Consider the following 18,855-nt stretch of genomic DNA (forward strand, 5'->3'; position numbering starts at 1 on the left):
ATGGGGGGTGGGTGGGTGGTGAAGGGTGTTTCCACCCAATGGCTCATTCAGCAATAATAGACTCCCCTCCCCCACCTTTTTCGACCATCTCCGAGCACAAACAGGAGTTCAAAAAAAAAAAAGAGGCGCACGGGGAGGGGAGGGGGGAGGGGGACGAACAGTGGCGGTAACCCGCCCGTTCATCAAAGGGACGCAAACACACACACACACACACACACACACACACACACACACATGACGAAAATAGAAGGAGCGGAGGAGGACAAGCGCACGGGGAGGGCCGATGGGAGGGGGGGGGGAGTGGAGAGACGAAGACGCCGTTCGTCGTCATGCGATCAAAAGCAGTGTAAAAAAGCAAGTAAAGCACAAAAAAAAGTGATGGGATCAGGGGGATGGGATGGGGAGAGGGGGGGGGGGGCGGTGGAGCAACACAAAAAACACATTACATGCATGCGGGTGTGCGTGCACAGACGATGCGGAACACAGATGAAGAAGGGGGTGGGGTGGGGAGGAGGTTGTAAGTAACGGCAATAGAGCACGTGCAGGGTGGTGTCCTCTCGCACCACTACTACACAACTCCCACTACGCGTTCTTCACCACTTCACACGTATTGACAGGTGGATATCTAGAAACATATATATGCATAGATATAAAGATATATAGATGAATAGATGTATAGATGAATATATAGATGTATATCTAGAAACATATAGATATATAGATATATAGATATATATCGGTCCTAGACTGTATTAAATAATATGTATATAAACACACACACACATGGCATAGGTTTGGGATAAGAAATTAGTATTCACAGGCGAATATATATATATATATATGTATATATAAGTATATCATGTAATTCACTAGGCGGGGGTGTGTGACTGTGGCCGTAAACGCACGCATTTACAACACGCACTCTCCTACAGGTGGTTGCACTAGTAGTAGTAGTAGTGGTGGTGGTGGGTGGGCTGTCTGCCGGTCTTACTCGAGTGGGATTACCACGGACTCCCCCCTCTCATTGATGCAAAGGTCAGTGGTACCTACACTTGCATCATTGTTTTTTGTGTAGGGGGGTCTCGTTCCCATCGTTGACAACAAAGGAGACGCGGCGCCGCCGCGGCACACGAAACTGGGCCGGCGTTGCAGAGCTGTCCAGCAGCGTGCTTCCCTCACGTAGATTCGATTCCTCTGTGCGACAGTTGCGTTCCATCGCGCTGCTGGCGGCGGCCTCGTCCTCGACATCGTCGTCGGCGCGCGTGTTGGCGATGTCGAGAACCTTCAGCTCTGGCAGGTCTGTCACTCCCGTAAGCCCCGCTTTCGTGATGCATGTGTGGTTCAGGCGTAGCTCCCGCAGGCGACGACAGGCACACAAACACCTCACGTCTGAGATGTAGCGATTGTCAGTCAGCTCTAGTGTCTCGAGTGCTGGCAACGTGCCCAGCCCTTTAATGGTACTGTTGCGCAGTAGACGACAGCACTTGAGGTACAGAGTCGTGAGTGATGGGGATCGCTCAAGAAAGGTGAGGTCATGCACGGAGCTGTTCGTCAGGTCAAGCGTCGTCAGACACGGCATTCTACTCAACCCCACCAAGCGTGGAGACGTCACCCAACACTCCAGAGCCGGAGCCGGTCCCTTGCTGTCGCGCCGCTCTTTCCATCGCCAGACGAGCTCCTTGAGTCTCCATATCGGCCGCTTCAACGCCGCCTCCATTTTCTCCACCACTGTGTCGCTGATGTCGAGGTGCCGCAACGCGCGCAGCCGGTGGATGTGGCCGAGTTGGAAGCCGCGAATGTTGCGATTCGATTTGATGAGGATTTTAGTGAGAGCCGGGGCGCCGCCGACGAGGAACTGCAGCGACGCGATGCTCGTCTGTGAGATGTCTAATATCTCCAACGTGCTAATCTGTTCGATGCCGCGCAGACCGTCCACCGTCACTAGCGTCTCGACAATGATAAGCTCGCGGAGCAGGGGTAGATCTTGCAGGGCGCGTAGGTCATACACATCCGTGAAGGAAAGATCGATGGACGTGAGGCGACGCAGCATGTGCATGTCTCCAATGCTGCTGAGCATCCCACTCGAGGTGCTCAACGCACCGCTGACCTCGGTGCCACCGTTGTCGTCGAGGACGTCGGTCAAATTTGTGATCACAAGCGACTCGAGGGTCTTGGCGAGCTGAGAGATGCTGCTGATGGAGCCATTGTCGACACGGGTGCGACGCAAAATAAGGTGCCTGAGCGACTTGCTTCCGCAGAGAGAGTGGAAGTTACGAATTGTGTTGAAGGACAAGTCAAGCGACTCGAGCGTGGGGATGCTGGCGAGTCCACAGAAGCCCGCCTCTGTGTCTCGCCAGACCATGGAGTTGTCTGGGGTTAGACCGTCCATGAGGGCCCGCCGCTGTTGTATGATGTCGTTGCAATTCTTAAGACTGAGCCACTGCGCGCGCAGTGAAGTGAGAGAGCGACTCTTCCGCAGCAACGACAAGTTCGTGACCTTTGTGGTGCTCACATCGAGGGTGGTGAGTCGCGGCATCTCGCCAACTCCAAGGAGGCCGTCGTCGGTTATATGGCAGCTGTACGCGATGAGTGTGCGAATAGAACGTGACCTGGCAATCTGCTTCAGCGACGTTACCTTGGTGCGCGCGACGTTCAGCAGTGCCAGCGACGGCAGCCGCTCTAGACCGGCAAGACCCTGGCTGTCCACACGTGTGCCGGTGAGGTGGAGATCGCTCAGGGAGTGGCTGGCGACAAGGCACGTTACGTCGCTAATAGAGGTCATACTCAAGTCAAGTCGACGCAGTCGCCGCAGCTTCTCCAAGCCCCAAATGCCCTCGTTTGTCAAAGATGAAAACTGAGCGTCAATCTCCTCGATCCCGCATTGCCCATCACTCGACCTTGCTGTCGGTGTCACGAGCGGCACCAGAGTCGTCAAGTAGCGCATGTGAGATACACAGATCGACTTGAGCGTTGAAATATCCGCAAGCCCGCGCAGCCCCTCGCTGGGGATGGTGCTGCCCTTCAAGTTTAGGGCGCGCAGCGTCCGCGAAAGGGCAAGCGTTGCGCCGACGTTGTGAAACGTCGACATGGACAAGTTCAAGTCCTCATCCTCCAAGTACGAATTCAGGGCAGCGGATTCCGCGTCGACACCAGAAGCCGCGCCGTCCGCGGGGGATCGAGACTGACCGCTCGCATTTTGGCCGGTGGCCGTGCCGGCGCTCGGGTTCGCACGCCCCGGTGAGTACCTGCCGGGGTGGTTCAAAGCGGAGTCTGGGTGTTGCGAAGAGTCACAACGACTCTTACTGGCCGGCGCAGGGATCGCTTTTGAAGCGGGTCCGTATACGCTCTGTCCCGCTGTGGCATGACCACCGAAGGGGGGTTTCGGTGACATGGGCGTCGAGGCCGCAGCCACCACCACCACCTCCTCCTCCTCCTCCTTCGCGGCTGCGCTGCTCAGCCTGCTCTGGCCAGGTCGTTTGTCCTTATGGCGAACGCCGGACGGCACCGCAAGTGGGCGATTATTGGCATCTCGATTAGAGCTGCGGGTTGACCGGCAGTGCGGCTCACCGCTATAGAAATTGTCGGTGCGACTGGGCGCTCCTGGCAGGGATCTGGCTGATGCTTTTTGGCTGCTTAGCGGTGGAGGGATCGGTGCAGCGGCCACCCAAGACTCTACATCTAGGGGGGCGGGTCTGTTGGCTTTGTGAGAGAGTTTGACGCCTGTTGGCTGCGACGCTGAATGCGAGGCTGTGGCGCTGCTGGAGCTGTGTGACACCGTCAGGGTAGTGGTCTCGTTTGCCGTTGCTTGCCCACTGTGGTTGCGCTTTGCAGAGCAGCGTTTGTTGTTGTTCAGGGGCCCACCGCGGCCACCCGGCGACACGGCTGATTGTGATACGCTCTTGTGTATCTCGACAACCGAGTACACTGGACTCACCATCGGCGCCGGAGACGGCATGGACGGTATCGGCGCTTCGAGTGGTTTCTTCAGAGTCAGTGGGCCATTCTTCTGCTCGTCCACGCCATTGTCTTGTGTACAGCGGTCTGGAAGCTTCGGCATCGATGATGTCGAGGTGTGTGGAGGAGGCAAGAGCCTAGCCGCTGCGATTTGTGACTGGCCTGCACCCGTTTTGGCCAGTAGCGGCGAGGATACGATGTGTGGCGTGCTCGTGTCCTCCAGCAGTGGCAGGCCTGACGTTGACGGCGTGTCACTACGCGAGCCTGTCACCGGTGAGACCGTGGCAGGTTCGAGCTGCTGCGCCTGATTTGACTGCACGGCGCACGGCAGCTTGGTGCGCAAACCCTGAGCGAAGAGGGATGACGAGGCGGCCGTGTTTCGAGTGAGGCTGCTCCCCAAAGAGTTGGTGGGGTCACGTGTGACGTTGACCGGAGCCGAGGGGGGTAAGTGGCCGGAGGTGTTGCTCGCTGCCGCCAGCAGGCTGATGCGGGGCGGCGAGAACTGTGGTGCGCTCTGCGACACCGTCGTCGTGCGTGGTGGCGACCTTGCTGCCGCCCTCTCAGGTGCCTGTGGGGTTGTGCCACTGCTGCTACTGCCGTCGGTGTAATTTTTGCATTCGCCTAGTGGAATCTCATATGGGCTCGGCTTTGACGGCGACACGGGTGCTGCCAATGTCTGAAGATGGTCAACAGGTGCTGCTACTGTGAACGACACCATCGAGTTCGTGCGACTACGAAGGCGCTCTTTACGGGCCTCATCCCTATCCCTCTCCGCCAGCACCCGCGCGTTGAACTGCTTCAAAGCCTCCTGCATGGAGATCTTCATGTCTCGTGCAGATGTCTCTGTCGCTCCCTCCTCTGACGCCTGGGACGAGGCTCGTGGCGTGGTCGTAGGCGACGGCCATGCCGCGCTCGGGCGTGAGGTGAGGGTAGGCAGCGACCAAGTCCCCTCATCGGGCGCACTGGGCGATATCAGCTGTACCAGTGGTATCGGTGCGCTTTGTAAGATGACAGCATTCGTGGACTTTGGCGCAGAGCCTACAGCCGACACAGGCAGTTGCTTCGTGGCAGCTAAGCTCATGCCTGAGAAGTGCGTCAGGGTCGGTGCGGTGTTGCGGCGATGTTCGTTGTTGCTGGGGCTTCCATTCACAGCAGCCGTATCGTCGTTCAATGGGTTCATATTCAGGGTAGGGACCAGGGTTGAGGACGAGGATGAGTTCATTAACTGTGGCGGCTGCACCCCAAAAACTGTGTGGGGTCCACGAGAGGAAAAGAGCGTCGATGGGAAGTGGAGTAGTGGATGGGTGGGGGAAGGGGGGAAGGGGAAGCCTGATGAGGAGTTCAAGAGCAGAGAAAACACCAAAGAACCGCACCCACAAAACAACAACAAAGAGAGTGATAGAGAAAGAGAGAGAGTGGGGGGGGGGAGGGGGAGGGGGCGTGGGGAAGAAAAGGTAAAAAAGAAAGAGGCACACTTGAGTACGCTCCCCTCCCCTCCTCCCTTCCCCAGAAAACTGCGGAACACGTCACACACACACACACACACACAAAAACAAAAAAGAGTGCCTGTGCACGGAGAGTGAGTAGATAGGAGGAGGAGGGAGTGGGTGGGTAGGTGGGAAGATGAGCCAAACAAAGAGGGGAAGAGGAATCTGTTCAACAGAAAACTTGGAGAGGGTGGCGGTCGTATTTTTTTGTTGGGGTGGGGGGAAAAGGAGGAGGAGAGGGGGGCGACAAGTGCTCAGCACGAATAAAAAAAAATGCAAAGAAAAATGACCGCAGATCAACTCAGCATCGATTGCAGCTCAACGCGGCTGCAAACACAAAGAAGGAGGAGGAGTGTGTGGGGTGGGGGGGAGGGAAGACAAGGTCTGAGGGACGTGGATGAGTGAGTCAGCCGAGATGACACAAAGATGCCAGCTGTGGTTTCTTATATCTACTCACACACACAGACACACACGATTGATATATAAAAATGAACCAGAGGGGGAGGGGGGGAACGAGGAAGCGACTGTCAGCCACGGGTCACCCCTCCCCCTCCCGTCCCCTCTCTCTCGGTGTTGCGCAAAGGCTGCCGGGCTAGGCAGAAAAGGGGGAGGGGGAGAAGGGGGATTGCGCAGGCCTTTGCTTTTCTGCTTCGTTCTCACTATCGTGTCTGCTCCGCGGGCGTATCAAGTGTGGAGCGTACGCTAGATGAGAGAGGAGGGGGCAGAGGAGGGGGAATGGCGATGAAGGATAGTGGTACGCATATGGCGGAGACCACCTCTAGCGCTGAGGGTGGCGCTGCAATACGAGAAAACAACACAATGACACAAACAGCAAGAAAAAAGGGGGGAGGGGGGCGTGTACAACAATGGACGATAACGGGGGGGGGGGAGGGGAGTGGTGTGGGGACAGTAGCAATGCCGAAAAGCGGAGGCCGGCCTGCGGCTAGAGAGAGCAGAAGAAGGCGTGGGCGTGGGAGTCTGGTGGCTTGAACCCAGCAACATAGAACCTTGAAAAGGTGATGTTGCTGGAAGGGCTGGCGGTGAAGTGTGTACAGGTGGCAGGTATCATGACTGAGTGTGGGCGTGCGCGCACCCCCGATATGCGGAGGGGAAGATGAGGCGTACCAAGAACAAGGGGAAGGAAGGGAGAAGCTGAACGATGAGGAGGGGCAGAAGAGACAGCGGTCTGGTCACGAACCTCTTGTGCAAGTGGGGTTGTAAAAACATATGATAGCTCTGGACGTGTGTCGGAGAGGTAGAATAGGCATACCCCCACCCTTGTGCACCTGAGCGCGTGGTGCTCTCGCACAGGGATATGCGCGCTCTCGGTTCTCTGCGTCACCTTCCCTGTGGCTGGGGTAGATGATATTTGATAAAAAAACACTTTTCGGGACACGTTTACTTGGCACAGACCTTCCCTGGCCCCATGTCATGCCCCCCTTCCCCCGCTATCCCATACTCGCCGTCTCCCCTAGCATCCACGGCGACAGACACAGTGGTGGCAGTGCATGATGAGATTGTAGAAGAGTGTGTGTTCTTGGGTGTGTGGTGCTGGGAACTTGGCAGTGAGGCGTGACAAATAGGAAGACACCACTCGCCAAGCAGGCGAGCGTCGTCCACCTTGACTGCGTCTCTCGTCTACTCAAGGGATACACCCCAGTCAACAGACACACACACAAACACCGGTGGCATAAAGACTGTCATGGACGGCTACAAGCCTCCGACAAGAGTGCGTCCGCCGCTGGACTCCGCATGATGTGGGAGGCTGCCGCTGCCGCGGGGCTTTTCATGGCGCCTCTCACGGCGTTTGCGATACTCCTGCTGACGCTGCTTCATCGCCACGTGGCGTCGGGTGAAGCGCAGCGCTCGCAAAATGCGCCGCACACCCTGCGGTGGAAGCTGGACCGTAGTGAGCCCCACCGTTGTCGCCGCGTCCCGCTCCAGTTCTACGCGCTGATGCACCGTGGCCTTTTCCTCTTTGCTTAATTGCCCGATTTTGCCAGTGCTGTGACCAACTCGCACCTGACGCCCTTTGCCGAGGTGGTGAGCAGAGGCGCTCGCTGTCGCTGAGATGGCCGCCTCCACAGCGGATGGCTGAAGTGCCGGGACGGGCAGCTTCAGCACTGGCTGCGCCCCCTGCGGGTGCGACGAGTCATTGCGCGGCGACATCTCCAGTGCCGCCCCAGTGCTGTCGTAGCCGATCGCCTGTGCGCAGAGAACAGCGCGAGAGAGCAACACACGTGTGGTGCCAGCTAGCACGCCATCAAACGGACGGGGATGATCTGCGGAGGGGCCAACACCATGCACAGAGACTCCGCGCACCCCAGACGAGGGCGACGGGTGTCTCCCTCTCGCACCAACGTCTCGTGGGTCCGCCACGGAGGACGACGCTTGGGTCAGTGTCCTCGTTTGCTGCAAGGCAGGGTCGACCATCTGCAGGATGGACGCCACATCCGCCAACATCCGAGGCCCTTGCTGGTGTAGCAGCCGCCGCAGCGAGGCGTGCACAATCTTGCGGAGTGCATAACGGAGATGGAGCATCCCTACACCGAAGTCGAACGGGTCCTCCAGGTGCAGAGATGCGTCCAACTTTCCGGCCGCGGCGGCGGTCGAGTCAACGCGCGGTGGTCTTTGAGCATCACTTTCTTCGCCCCCTCGTTCAGAACCGACGTGCCCTTGCTGAATGGCGGCCTGCGCATGTGACCGGTGAACGGCGACACGCTCACGGCGTGCTTCGTCAGCGGTCTTAAGCATTTGGATGGCGCGCCGCCACTCCGATGGGTCCAGCGACCGCATGGAGTCCATGTGCATGGCCACCTCCACCACGGTGGGGAGCGAGATGGTGAGCGCGGCCAGTGCCTTACGGTGTGTCATGGCCGTCGCGTCACTCCACTTCTCCAGGCTGAAGGCGTTCATCACCGCGACCGAGTCGCGCGGGCCGTCTACGTCGCTGTTGCCCTGCTTCGCCGCCGGTTGTGCGGGTGTATAAAGAGGGTTTGAGGTGTCGATGGCGGAGTCCACCGTCGTACCCACCTGTACCAAAGTCAGCTTGCCCTGGCGGTTCTCCGTGGGCGGTTGCCCAAACACGTCCGGCCGCATTCGCATGACGGAGTGCAGGAGATAGGCGAGCGTCTTCTTGGTCACTAACACGTCCCGCCGCGCGATGGCGGCAAGAAAGGATATCACAATCTCGTTGGAGATCGACCCAGCGGCGCCTTGCTCGGCTGAGGCGATTGTCGGTGGGGCCAAGGCTTGCCGGAATTCCTTACGCGACGTCAGCTCACTGGCGAGGCGCTCACAGTACATGTGAACGGCATTGTTGCGGAGTGTGCAGGCCGTCAGCAGCTCCGTGGTCGCCTCCAGGAGCGGTGCCAATGGAACACCATGCCGAGAGAGGTAGAATTCAAGAGCCAAGGCGACAGGCAGCAGAGTTGAAGAGGTGGCGCTGGCCTCCAGTGACCTGCAGATCGTGCTGCGCACAAATTGTGGGCTTAATATTGCTAGCATGGTTGGACTCCCAACAAAGAGTTCGGGTCTCGCAACGAGGTTGAAGGAGCGTGTTACGGCAACATCTGGTGTCGACGACAGCGGAGCCGCTGCCCCTGCAGGGGCAACAAAGAGCGTAGCATCAAGCGCCATCGGTGAGGGACCAGAGGCGGTAGTGCTGAGATATTTGGCGATGACGTTGACCGCCAGTGCGGACGAGCAGTTGTTGGTGCCGTCTGTATGCGTGGCGGACCGATCGTTGTGAGCACTCGAGGATGATGTGGTAGCTGCATTAGGGGCGTCGTGTGCCGGCAGCCGCAGGGTTAGCGGCTCACACGAAAAGCCGCTCGTAAGGAGTGCTTTGACAGCGAGGTGTGGCAGCGTGACGGGCACACGACTTCCCAAACTCGTCACCATGTCCAGCGTATCCTGCACAACTCCGGCCACCATGATGCGCACGTGGTCCGCGTAGGAGACGATAGCGGATTCGGAGGACGCTCTCAGTTGCGTGGCGCGCGGATGCGGGGGCGCCGCAGATGCCCTCAAAGCAGTCGCGTCGGCGGCCTGAAACCGCGCCACCACTGTATCTGTGGCTGTGTGCGTGAGAGAGTCTGCATGCCGCACGACGCACCAGAGCACATTTAGGAGTTGAAGCGTGGCACCCTCAAAAAGGTTTCGGTTTACAAAGGACGGCTGCGTCTGGCGCTCCTGTGCCATGGCTGCAAGTTCCCTCGTCAAGGCCTCCCTCGAAACGGCAGAGGCAGAGGAAGCGGCGGCGGTGGCGCTGCGATCACCAGGTGAGCGGTGCTGCAGCACCTGCGCCTGCACCCGCCGACGGACCACATCGATGGAAGCCTTGGGCAGGTCCCCGAACATGCCAAGTCGTGAGAGGAGGAGCATCGTCATCGCCAGAAGATGAAGATAGAGAGAAGCCGCCTGCAAGTACCGGAGTACGACCACCTCCTCTGCCTCCTCTGCTGCTTTGGGGCTCACCGACGTCGACGTACCTTCGCCGCAGGCAGCCGGACAAAGTGCTGTCGTCCATGCTTTGATGTGGTGCCGCTGCCCCCCCGTGAAGAGTTGCCCCGCCGCCGCATGAGCGCGGTCAAGACTCACCGGCAGGCGCCACTGGCGGCACACCCGGTCCCACTCTCGCTGCCGCACGCCGTTGTCCGTCGGGTACACAGCCATGCTCTTCTCCATGATGGCCCATACAGCCCACGCATTGTCATCCAACCGCGGTCGCAGCAGCCAGTATGCACGCGCCGTGTAGGTCAGAAACACCTCGGCGAATGCCCTAAAGGAGTCCCACTCCGCTCCGGTGTCTCGCCCGCTGGTGTCGTTCATGTCGCTGCCGTCATTGCCGCCCTTGGCCAGCCACGAGGCGGTCACCGCCGCTTGGTTGGCTGTCATACCGCCTTTGCGCATGTCAAAGGCCTGCGTGGATCCGGCCTGAGCGCCCGGTACAGGGTGCTCGACCGGGCGCCGACCAAGCACCTTGAAGATGGTGAGTACCACTGGTATGGGTATAGGGGCTGGCATGGCTGCGAGGGCTGCCATGCCAGTGGCTTGCGGGTCAAGCCTCAATGAGCTCACAGGGTCGTTGCCCCGCTGCTCCTGAGTGGGGTGATGCATGCCTTCCCCCCGCGGGCTCTTTCTGAGGCTCCCATCGCCGGGCCACATGCGCGACACATCATCGTGGCGAGGAAGGTCGGATCCGTCGGCGCACCAGTGGTGCCGCATACTGCACTCCGCTGCTGCCAGTACACTCAACTCGTCGCTCACCTGCGCAGATCTCGCGGTCGGCGTGCGGCCGGCAGCACTAAACATGTCCAGCACTGCAGCACCCCATGGCAACGAGCTGTGTGGGCTGCTGCCATTGCTATGCGACACCCCAGGAGCTCCGCCACGAGAGGGTGCACCGGACGCCGACCGCGCATCTCGCAATGTCATTGCACGCAGCTCACGCACCTTCGCCAGCTCCAACTCCTGCAGCCGCAGAAAGGTCTGCTCGCCAGGAGCAAGTAACTCCGCACTCCATTTGGTGGCCATCAGCTCCCACACCCTGTCCTCCGCCGCGGTAGAGACGGTGCCGTGTAGGAGGCCTATGCAGGCAAACAGCACTTCAGCCTGCGGCCGTGCGGTGATGTCGCGCAGGGACACGAGCGAGAGCAGCTCCGTCACATGACGCTGGAATTCTCGAGCGAGACGCAAAAAGCCCACTGCCGTTGCAGGATCGTCCTCAACATCGGCTACGACGCCATCTGCAACTGACCCGCCGCGTATCACACCTGGAACGGAGGCGGTATCGAGCGACGAGCGTCCACCGGCAGCGCGCACCGTGGCGGCGGCGTGTGTGATGACGGCGTCCACAATGGCCGTGGCCGGCATCGCGCCGCTCTCCATTGCCTCAGCAACGCTGAACGAAGGGAGCCCCGACGACACATCTTGAGCCAGATGCAGCAGGAGTGGTGATGTGAGACCACCAACAGCAGTAGGGGAGGCGAGCCCGTCCGAGTTGGCGACGCCGGCATAGTGCCACTCTTCTTGGCTGGCGCTTTGGTTTAGGCATCTTCTTCGCTCTTCCTCAATACCAGCAGCGTCCTCGACGACGTGCTGAACCGCAGCAGCCACGTCGCACACCACCACTAGTCCCGGCCCCGCCGAGTTGGCAGCATCGTCAGCATTCTCGTCTACTTCCAGTTTCCCGTCTGTACCTAAACTGTGCGACGGTGCTGCGCATACTGCCGCAAGCCCGCGCAGCACGGCGCCGTACTCGCTTCGCGAGATGACCGTTGCCGCGACATTTAGCTGGGCCTGGGATGCGTCTCTCAGTGTAGACGCTGCGGGCTTCTTTGCCTTCTTTGATTTTGAGGCGGGAAGGTGCGGCTGTGCAGCAGTGGCGACGGCAGAGTCCAGCAGCGGTTGGCTGAGTTCTGCGGCGAGTCGTGTCCAGACGTGGTGGAGGAGGCGGCGACCGGGCTCATATGCAGCGGTAGACTTGATCAGCACCTGCAGCGCCACAAGGACAGCCGAAAGATCATCTCGCTCACGCTGGCGCATAGCCAAGCGTATCGACATCCGCTGGGAGCTATGGGGGTCCCGCATGAGGAGCTGCGCACCGCGTACCAGCGCTGTGCAAAGAGGACGGTGTGCGAGAGAGACATCCGCTTCCCTAGTGGCTGCCACGGTGGTGGCAGCCTCGCCTCGTACTGTGGTGGAGTCGGCAGCACCACCAATGGGAGTGACCGTGGTCGCCATGGTCTCGATTACATCGTCCACCAACCGGCGCGTCAGCGAGAAGACACGTCCAATCGCCTCTGTGCACCGAGGCGTGAAGAAGCGCTCTTGCGGGTCGCGCGGCACGACGGCGCTGATGGTGGAGATGATGCACAACGAGGACCAAAGCAGCTCGGACGCTTCCCGCTGACAACATGCGCGACGGACCTCTGGTGTGAGGCTGAGAAGTGCGTGAATGGTCGCTGATACGGTGCGGCACAGCTCTAATACGGCGGCCTCAACGAGAAGGCGAATGTCTTCTTCGCCGTCGCCCTGAAGGCGCTGCAGATAGAGCAGCACAGACTCCATGCACGCATCAACGAGGCACACGAGGCAGCTCAGGAAGAAGCGATATTCACGGTTTAGATCCGTGCGTAAGTACGGAGTTAGAATTTCTGGCGCTCCCGCCACACTACCCGCTGTGGCGCGGAGGCGCTCCTGGGCGGCGTACGCGGCCCACACCTTTACGTAGTAGATTCCAACTTCTTGCTGCCGCGGTGGGGCGGGTAGCCCTGGAGCGCCGGTCGCCAGCCAGGTTCGGTCGATGGTGCCATCGGCATTCATTCGGAAGTGCAGCGTCTCATCGGTGCTGTAAGCCTCCCCCGCCTCCTCTGTATGTGCCGCCCTCTGCAAGACATCTGCAGGGTCGCCGTCGACCATCGCCGATGCGCTCGCGTCATGGGTATCGCTTTCGTCCCCACGCTGCCCGTGGTACTGCCGCGCCTCTTCCTGGACGTATGCAGTGGCCTGCTTGAGCCCAAAGGTCACCACGCGGTACTGATCGCGCGTCGGGCTGCTTAGCAGACCGCGAATCACAGAGCGTCGATGATAGCCAAGCAAAGACTCGGTGGTTCCTGCAACGACATCGGAAAGGCCGAGCAGCGCTCTCAGTATGTTCACCGGTGGCTTGCCAGCCCCACGAAGGGGCGGCGGGACCGCGCGGATCTGAGATAAAATCGCTGTGGTGGCCACCGCCTTCACGGCTTCAGGGATGTGACGGTGATGTTTTAGCTCAATCTTCACAACAGTCTCCGCAATGTTGCACGCCCACGTCACCATCGCCCACACACTTCTGCTGCTAAGGTAACCAACAAAATCCAACAGTACCAGCGGTGCGGTCTCACTGACTGTGGCTGCGGAAACCGCCAAGCTGGACGAGGGGGACGATGCCGATTGCTTCGCCCCGGCCCCCGCCACCGGGGACACGGCCCGCTCTCTTGTGCGCGAAGGCAATATGAAGGCATCCACTTCATCATCGGCGAGGCGGGACAGGCGCTCCTGCACACGTAGGTGCTGCTCCATAAACCGCACGAGGAAGCCCAATTGGCGAGTACTGTTGGGATTCGCAGCCATAAACGGTGCCACCGCGGCACAGGCCTGGAGAGCAGGACTGGTGATCTCACAGAACGCCTGCACCGCCTCGTAGGAGACCTGCAGAAGCGCCAGCAGCTCGCACGTGGCTACTGTCGGATCATCAGCAATGTCTTCGTGGATTACTGAGTGGTCGGTGTCCCAGTCGCGCCCACCGAACCGCACCCGCTCGCCCCACGCGGCAATGTACGCCGCAAGGGCCGACGTCGTGGTCTCGGCGACCTCGGCAGAGCGAGACTGCAAGCCGCTCGCATTCCCTAAGAGGGCCTCGCTACGATGGAGTAAAGCAAGAAACAAAGGCGTGCGGCCGCCAGTGAAGGCCTCCACCCACTGCCTTGACGCTGCCGCGGCGACCGCCGCGGCGTCTGCTCCGTGCAGCTGCTGGTGCGGCGCTGCGATATCATCCATGTTAGGCAAAACAGGCGGAGGCAACCCGTAGTCGGGGGCCCGTTTCCGTCCGCCTCTACCCGCCGTCCGAATGCAGTAGAGGCTCACCTGGAGCAACACCTGGTTCCACTGCGTCCGCACAACGTCCACCACGGACATCTGCGGATTCGCAGCGTAGCGGGACAGCTGGGAGAGCAGCACCAGCGTCGCCTCGCACACGTCAGCATGCGCGGAGGCGTTGTCGGTTGACTGGGACCGATGCAGGGCGGCCACGACCACCGTCAAGACGGACGGCAGGAGGTGCGTGTCTGCCCACTCGATTAGTGACGTGAGGTCCGCCTTGAGACGCACGTGAATCTCGAACAGCTCTCCAACAAATGTGGCGTTGCAGCAGAGCAGTCGCAGTGCACCATCGTCGCGTAGGAGATCGAGCAGAGCGTGGTACAGTCGCATAACCTCATCGTACTTCACCTCGGCCAGCCCTGCGACCTGGCGCACGCGGAATCCTTTCTGCGTCGCGTCCCTGCGTTGACGCCACTGCCCTGCGAGAACTGAGAGGCTGCGCAGCAGGGCGACGAGGGTCACTTGTTTTGCAATAAACGGAAGCGACGCGCAGGTAGATGGTGTTTGCAGAACACGCAGCATCTCCAGTGCGTTGGTTAGCACCACATCGGCATGTTGCCTGCAAGACACATGCAGCAGCGACATATCCTTGACGACGGCCTTCATCCACTGTACAGCGAATTCATCGTCAGCGACCGGCACAAACCGTGCACGTGGTACTGTGGAGTCCGCGTGAAGCGCGACCCGTGGGTACCGAAGCTGCTGCTGCAACTGCCATGCAGCCTGCGCGCTCTCCCACGGCAGCGGGTTCCCTGCCAGCAGTAGTGCAGCACCGATGTTGAGGACGTTGACGAAGGCTTGCCGCTGCCGCACGCGATCAAGAAGTGTACGCTTACCAACATTCGATTCCTGCAGCGTCCGAAGCGAGCTGGGCGCGCTGTCGTTCATGTGTTCGATGCGTAGCAGAACCTCTGCAATGGAAACCATGAGGTGGTGGAGCGACTCGAAGAGTGACAACCCAAACTGCTGTTGCGCACTTTGAAGTACGCACAACACCCGCCGCAATGTCTCCTCTCGCATCTGTATCTGCACCGAGGACGTTGGGGGGGATGCAGTGGCGGCGGCACCGCGCTGGTCGGGGCCGTTGGCGACCCCAGATGACTCCTTCACTGTAGTAGCGCCAACGAGAGACATCACGGCGCCCGGCAGAGCGTTGCGCAGCAACGTGGCAGAATTTACTTTCTTGTGACTGGCGGCCTCGTTCGCCGCCCCCGCCGCTGGAGGGAGGGCGTACAGGAGGCGCCACAGTTCGCTCTGGGCGTGCACGGTGGCCGCCCAGGCTTCCTCGAAGCAGCTCTGACGCCGCTGTGCGTCAAGGCGGAAGAGAGTACTAAGGATGATGGGCGACTCACTCGACAGCACAAGAGCCTGGATTATGGAACTCGTGCTGCGTTTTTTTGCGGCGGACGCTGAGGCGGCACGTCCGTGACGGAGTTGACCCGCACCAGGTGCATCATCGTCAGCGCATCTTCGAATCCCACCAAAGGCATCTAGGGTGGGGGAAGAGAACATGGCTGCGAAGCCGGCGCCAGCGCGGCTGCGCGATTCGAAGCGTGAGCGGGTCGAACCGCAGAGGCCGTTGCCAGACCGCCTCGCCGATGCATCCTGACCCTCTCGTACAAGAACGCCGCCGTTGGCCTCGCTCGGTGATTTGTAAAAGAGGGAGCGCTTGCCACGCTGACGGCGCAGCGGTGGCGGGGCATCGCCGGTGCGCCCACCGGCGCCACCCGAACCCCCACACGCGCCCCCCTCCCCCGTAACCCCCGCCGCCGGGGCTGAGGTGGTGCCGGACTCGCTGACACTGTCTGCCTTGCCGCCATTACTAATGCCGGCATCGTCAAAACAGGATACGCCGCTCCTTGTGAATGTCGATCTGGTGGCCAGCAGTCGCTGCGCGCCACGGCTGCGCTCATATTCGTTCCTATCGAAGTTCAACGCGTCGCGCAGCACCGCGGCTGCGCGATTACCCAACACTTGCAAGGGGTCAGCAGTGCGCAGAGCATCAGCGTGGCCGCTGCCGACGAGTATAAAGCGCAGCTGCAGCGCATCGGTGGCGGTACTGATCCACGAGGGCAGTATACGCAGCCACCACACAACTGCCGCGACACCCTCACTGCGTATCTGCTGCTGCTCCCGCTCCCAGTGCTGGACTAGGGCATCCCAGACTCGCAGGGGTGATGCCTCCGCGGTGCGTACATCTGCCAGCTTTCGCGCCTCATCACTGAGTCTCCCGTTGCTATCCTCCCCTCTCGAGGCAGTGAGAGCATCCTGCTCTTGCCATTGATTTGCCTCTGCATGCGAATCGGTATCACTGAGAGAAAAGGCAAGTGGTACCGACGAGCCCGGCTTCAAAAGAGTGTAGCGCTCCTTGGACGGTGTAGCGGTTGGTGTCGTGGCGAGCACCACGACCCGGTGATACAACGGCAACAGAAGTGCGTAGGTCGGTAAAAGGGCATGGTAGAGCATTATAACCTCTAGAAGGGGCTCCTCCTGCGAGAGGACAGCGGGGGGGAGTGTCTCTGCCCCACGATTGTTCGGCTGCGCAGCGAGCAGCGGGGGTACCTCAAGACGCTGCTCCATTGCAAAATCCGTGAGGGCCGCAAGTCCACGAAGGTGATGAGCCTCCACAACGACAGCTGGGCCCCTTGTTTTGTCCCTGTCAGCGGCGGCGGCCTTCGCATGGTGGAATCTGTACGTCTGCGTGTGTAGGCACTCCAGTAGGGCCACCGCAAACATCCACCTCACATCGTTCAGAGTAACGGCCGAGGTCACCACCGCAGTCCGCAGCGTGCCCCAGCGAAGTGCGCGCTGCGCCACGCAAGCGGCAGCCTCTGCAGTAGTCGCCACCGCATCGCCCTCGTCTCCATCGGTGCACAAGTGGATGATCCAGGCGTGAACCAGGTGCAACTGCTGACCCAGGCGCTCCAGGGTGTTCTGCAAGGTATCCTCGACGTTCGTGTCTTTCGGAGCCCGAGTCGACGACTTGCGCCTGCCAGTGGCTCTGCCTCTCCCTGCCGCGGCGATGGCGTCTTTCCTACACTGCCGGCGCATCACGTGGAGGGCGTAGCTATTGACAGCCCGAGTCTCCTGATCAACTGCGCGCAGCAAGACGGCAGCCTGATCCTGTACCTGTGACAACAGACCGTGCGGCCCCGTCGCACTTCCATAGTGGTCATAAATCTCTCTCAAGAGGCGATCGCAAAGATCTACAAAGGAGGTCTCCAGCCACCGTAGCGGTGCCGTCTCTTCGATCACCATGGTCCGCTGTGTCACCGAGCCCAAGGCACAAGGTGCGGCGACGATCCCCAATGGTGCACGGAGAAAGGACAAGGACAGCGGTGTTCCCGTGATGGAAACAGAGGACGGACTGGAAAACACCGGCAGCACCGGGGAAGTGGCGGCGCTGAAGCGCGTGCGCCACTGCTGTGATGTTGAGTGCAGCGTCAGGGCAAAGGTATTGGCAAACACACGGAGCGCTTCAGTTATCGACAGCCGTGCTGTTGCTGATTGTGTAGAAACGCCGCCGCCGTCTGGAGTCAGGAGAGGTTGCGGTTCCTTGACACACAATCTCGCTGGTGCCTCAGGAAGACTGCTCTCAGCATCCCGGCTGTCCGTGACCGGGGCGGCACTATTGGGGATGATGGTGGCCTTCTCAACAGCCAGACGCGGTGTGTGGGCACGGCGATCCTCCCCCGCGAGGCTCTGGAGAGCACTGTGAGCTCCAATAAGAAGACGCCGACGCAGCTTCGCGAGGCGCACACGCTCCTGTTTCCATTCAAAGTCGCGCCTAGTGCCCGGAACCGGTTGCGCAGACGATGGGCCGCTGCCATCACTACCGCCGGTAGTCGAAGCAGTGGCAGCCGCGTCCTCTGTCATGTCAAGTGTCGGGGTATCTCCCAGGTTCTCCTGCTCTGCTGCATCAGAAGCGAGTTGCTGTGGCTCAGGGTCATTCTGGGGATCTGGTGCAGTGTCGCTGTTTTCTACCACCATTGGGTGCGGTCCTGACGCGTCTGACCTGCTCTCGCCCGCGGAGTGATTCGGTGCGAAGGACCCACGCTTTTGTGGGGCAAAGGTGTGCCTGCTTGGTCCCAACCGGGGTCGATGCTGCTGGTGCAGCGCGGGGTTGATGGTGGCGCTGGGTGCAGTTGGCGTGCTCGGAGCCGCAGCCGTTGCTGCGCCGAGCGCGCAGACGAGGACACGACGAGACCGCATGAGTAAAGAGCTACAATGACACACACACACACACACACACACACACAGAGCGAGAGAGAGAGCGAGCGAGGGGCCGTGAAGCCTCGCGCGTCGATGCGAGTACTCTTCGCCTTCTTCGTTAATAGTTACACGTGATGACGCACGCAGTAATCGGCGCAAAGTTTCCCCCCGGGGGAGGGAGGGAGGGGAGGGGAGGGAGGGGAGGGGAGGGGCCAAAAGAATTAATTTGGTGGCGTTTCACTTCTGTGAAAAAGCTTTAAAGCATACAGGGGGAACAAAATAAATATTTTAAAAGTGTGGGTGGGTGTGTGGGGTGTGTGGGGGTGAGGGGGTGAGGGGGGAGGGGGTGTGGGGGTGAGGGGGTGAGGGGGAGAGAGGGGGTGGAGGCGCCTGTACACAACAGTCCTACACACGCACCTTCCTTTGTCACCCACCACCTTGAGCGGATGGGTGACAGAAAAAGAAAAAAGCGGAGCACCCACAGAGTGAGAGAGCGATACGAGATGCCCACCCTTCCAGCTGGGCTTTTTATCTTTCGAGATGCAGAGCCAGCTGT

General features: G+C 60.2%; 2 protein-coding genes across 2 annotated transcripts; both read right to left on the reverse strand.

Annotated features, from left to right (window-relative positions):
- Positions 1–1,057: 1,057 nt before the first annotated feature.
- JKF63_05342 (uncharacterized protein) lies at positions 1,058–5,176 on the reverse strand (the record flags this gene model as incomplete). The annotated part of the gene is made up of 1 exon (XM_067901305.1): positions 1,058–5,176. One exon carries the CDS (start codon positions 5,174–5,176, stop codon positions 1,058–1,060), a length of 4,119 nt encoding a protein of 1,372 aa, XP_067758307.1.
- Positions 5,177–7,151: 1,975 nt separating this feature from the next.
- On the reverse strand, positions 7,152–18,077 carry JKF63_05343 (uncharacterized protein; the record flags this gene model as incomplete). Its single annotated transcript, XM_067901306.1, has 1 exon — positions 7,152–18,077. One exon carries the CDS (start codon positions 18,075–18,077, stop codon positions 7,152–7,154), a length of 10,926 nt encoding a protein of 3,641 aa, XP_067758308.1.
- Positions 18,078–18,855: the final 778 nt, after the last annotated feature.

Source organism: Porcisia hertigi, chromosome 16, assembly GCF_017918235.1.
Source record: "Porcisia hertigi strain C119 chromosome 16, whole genome shotgun sequence".
NCBI lineage: Eukaryota > Euglenozoa > Kinetoplastea > Trypanosomatida > Trypanosomatidae > Porcisia > Porcisia hertigi.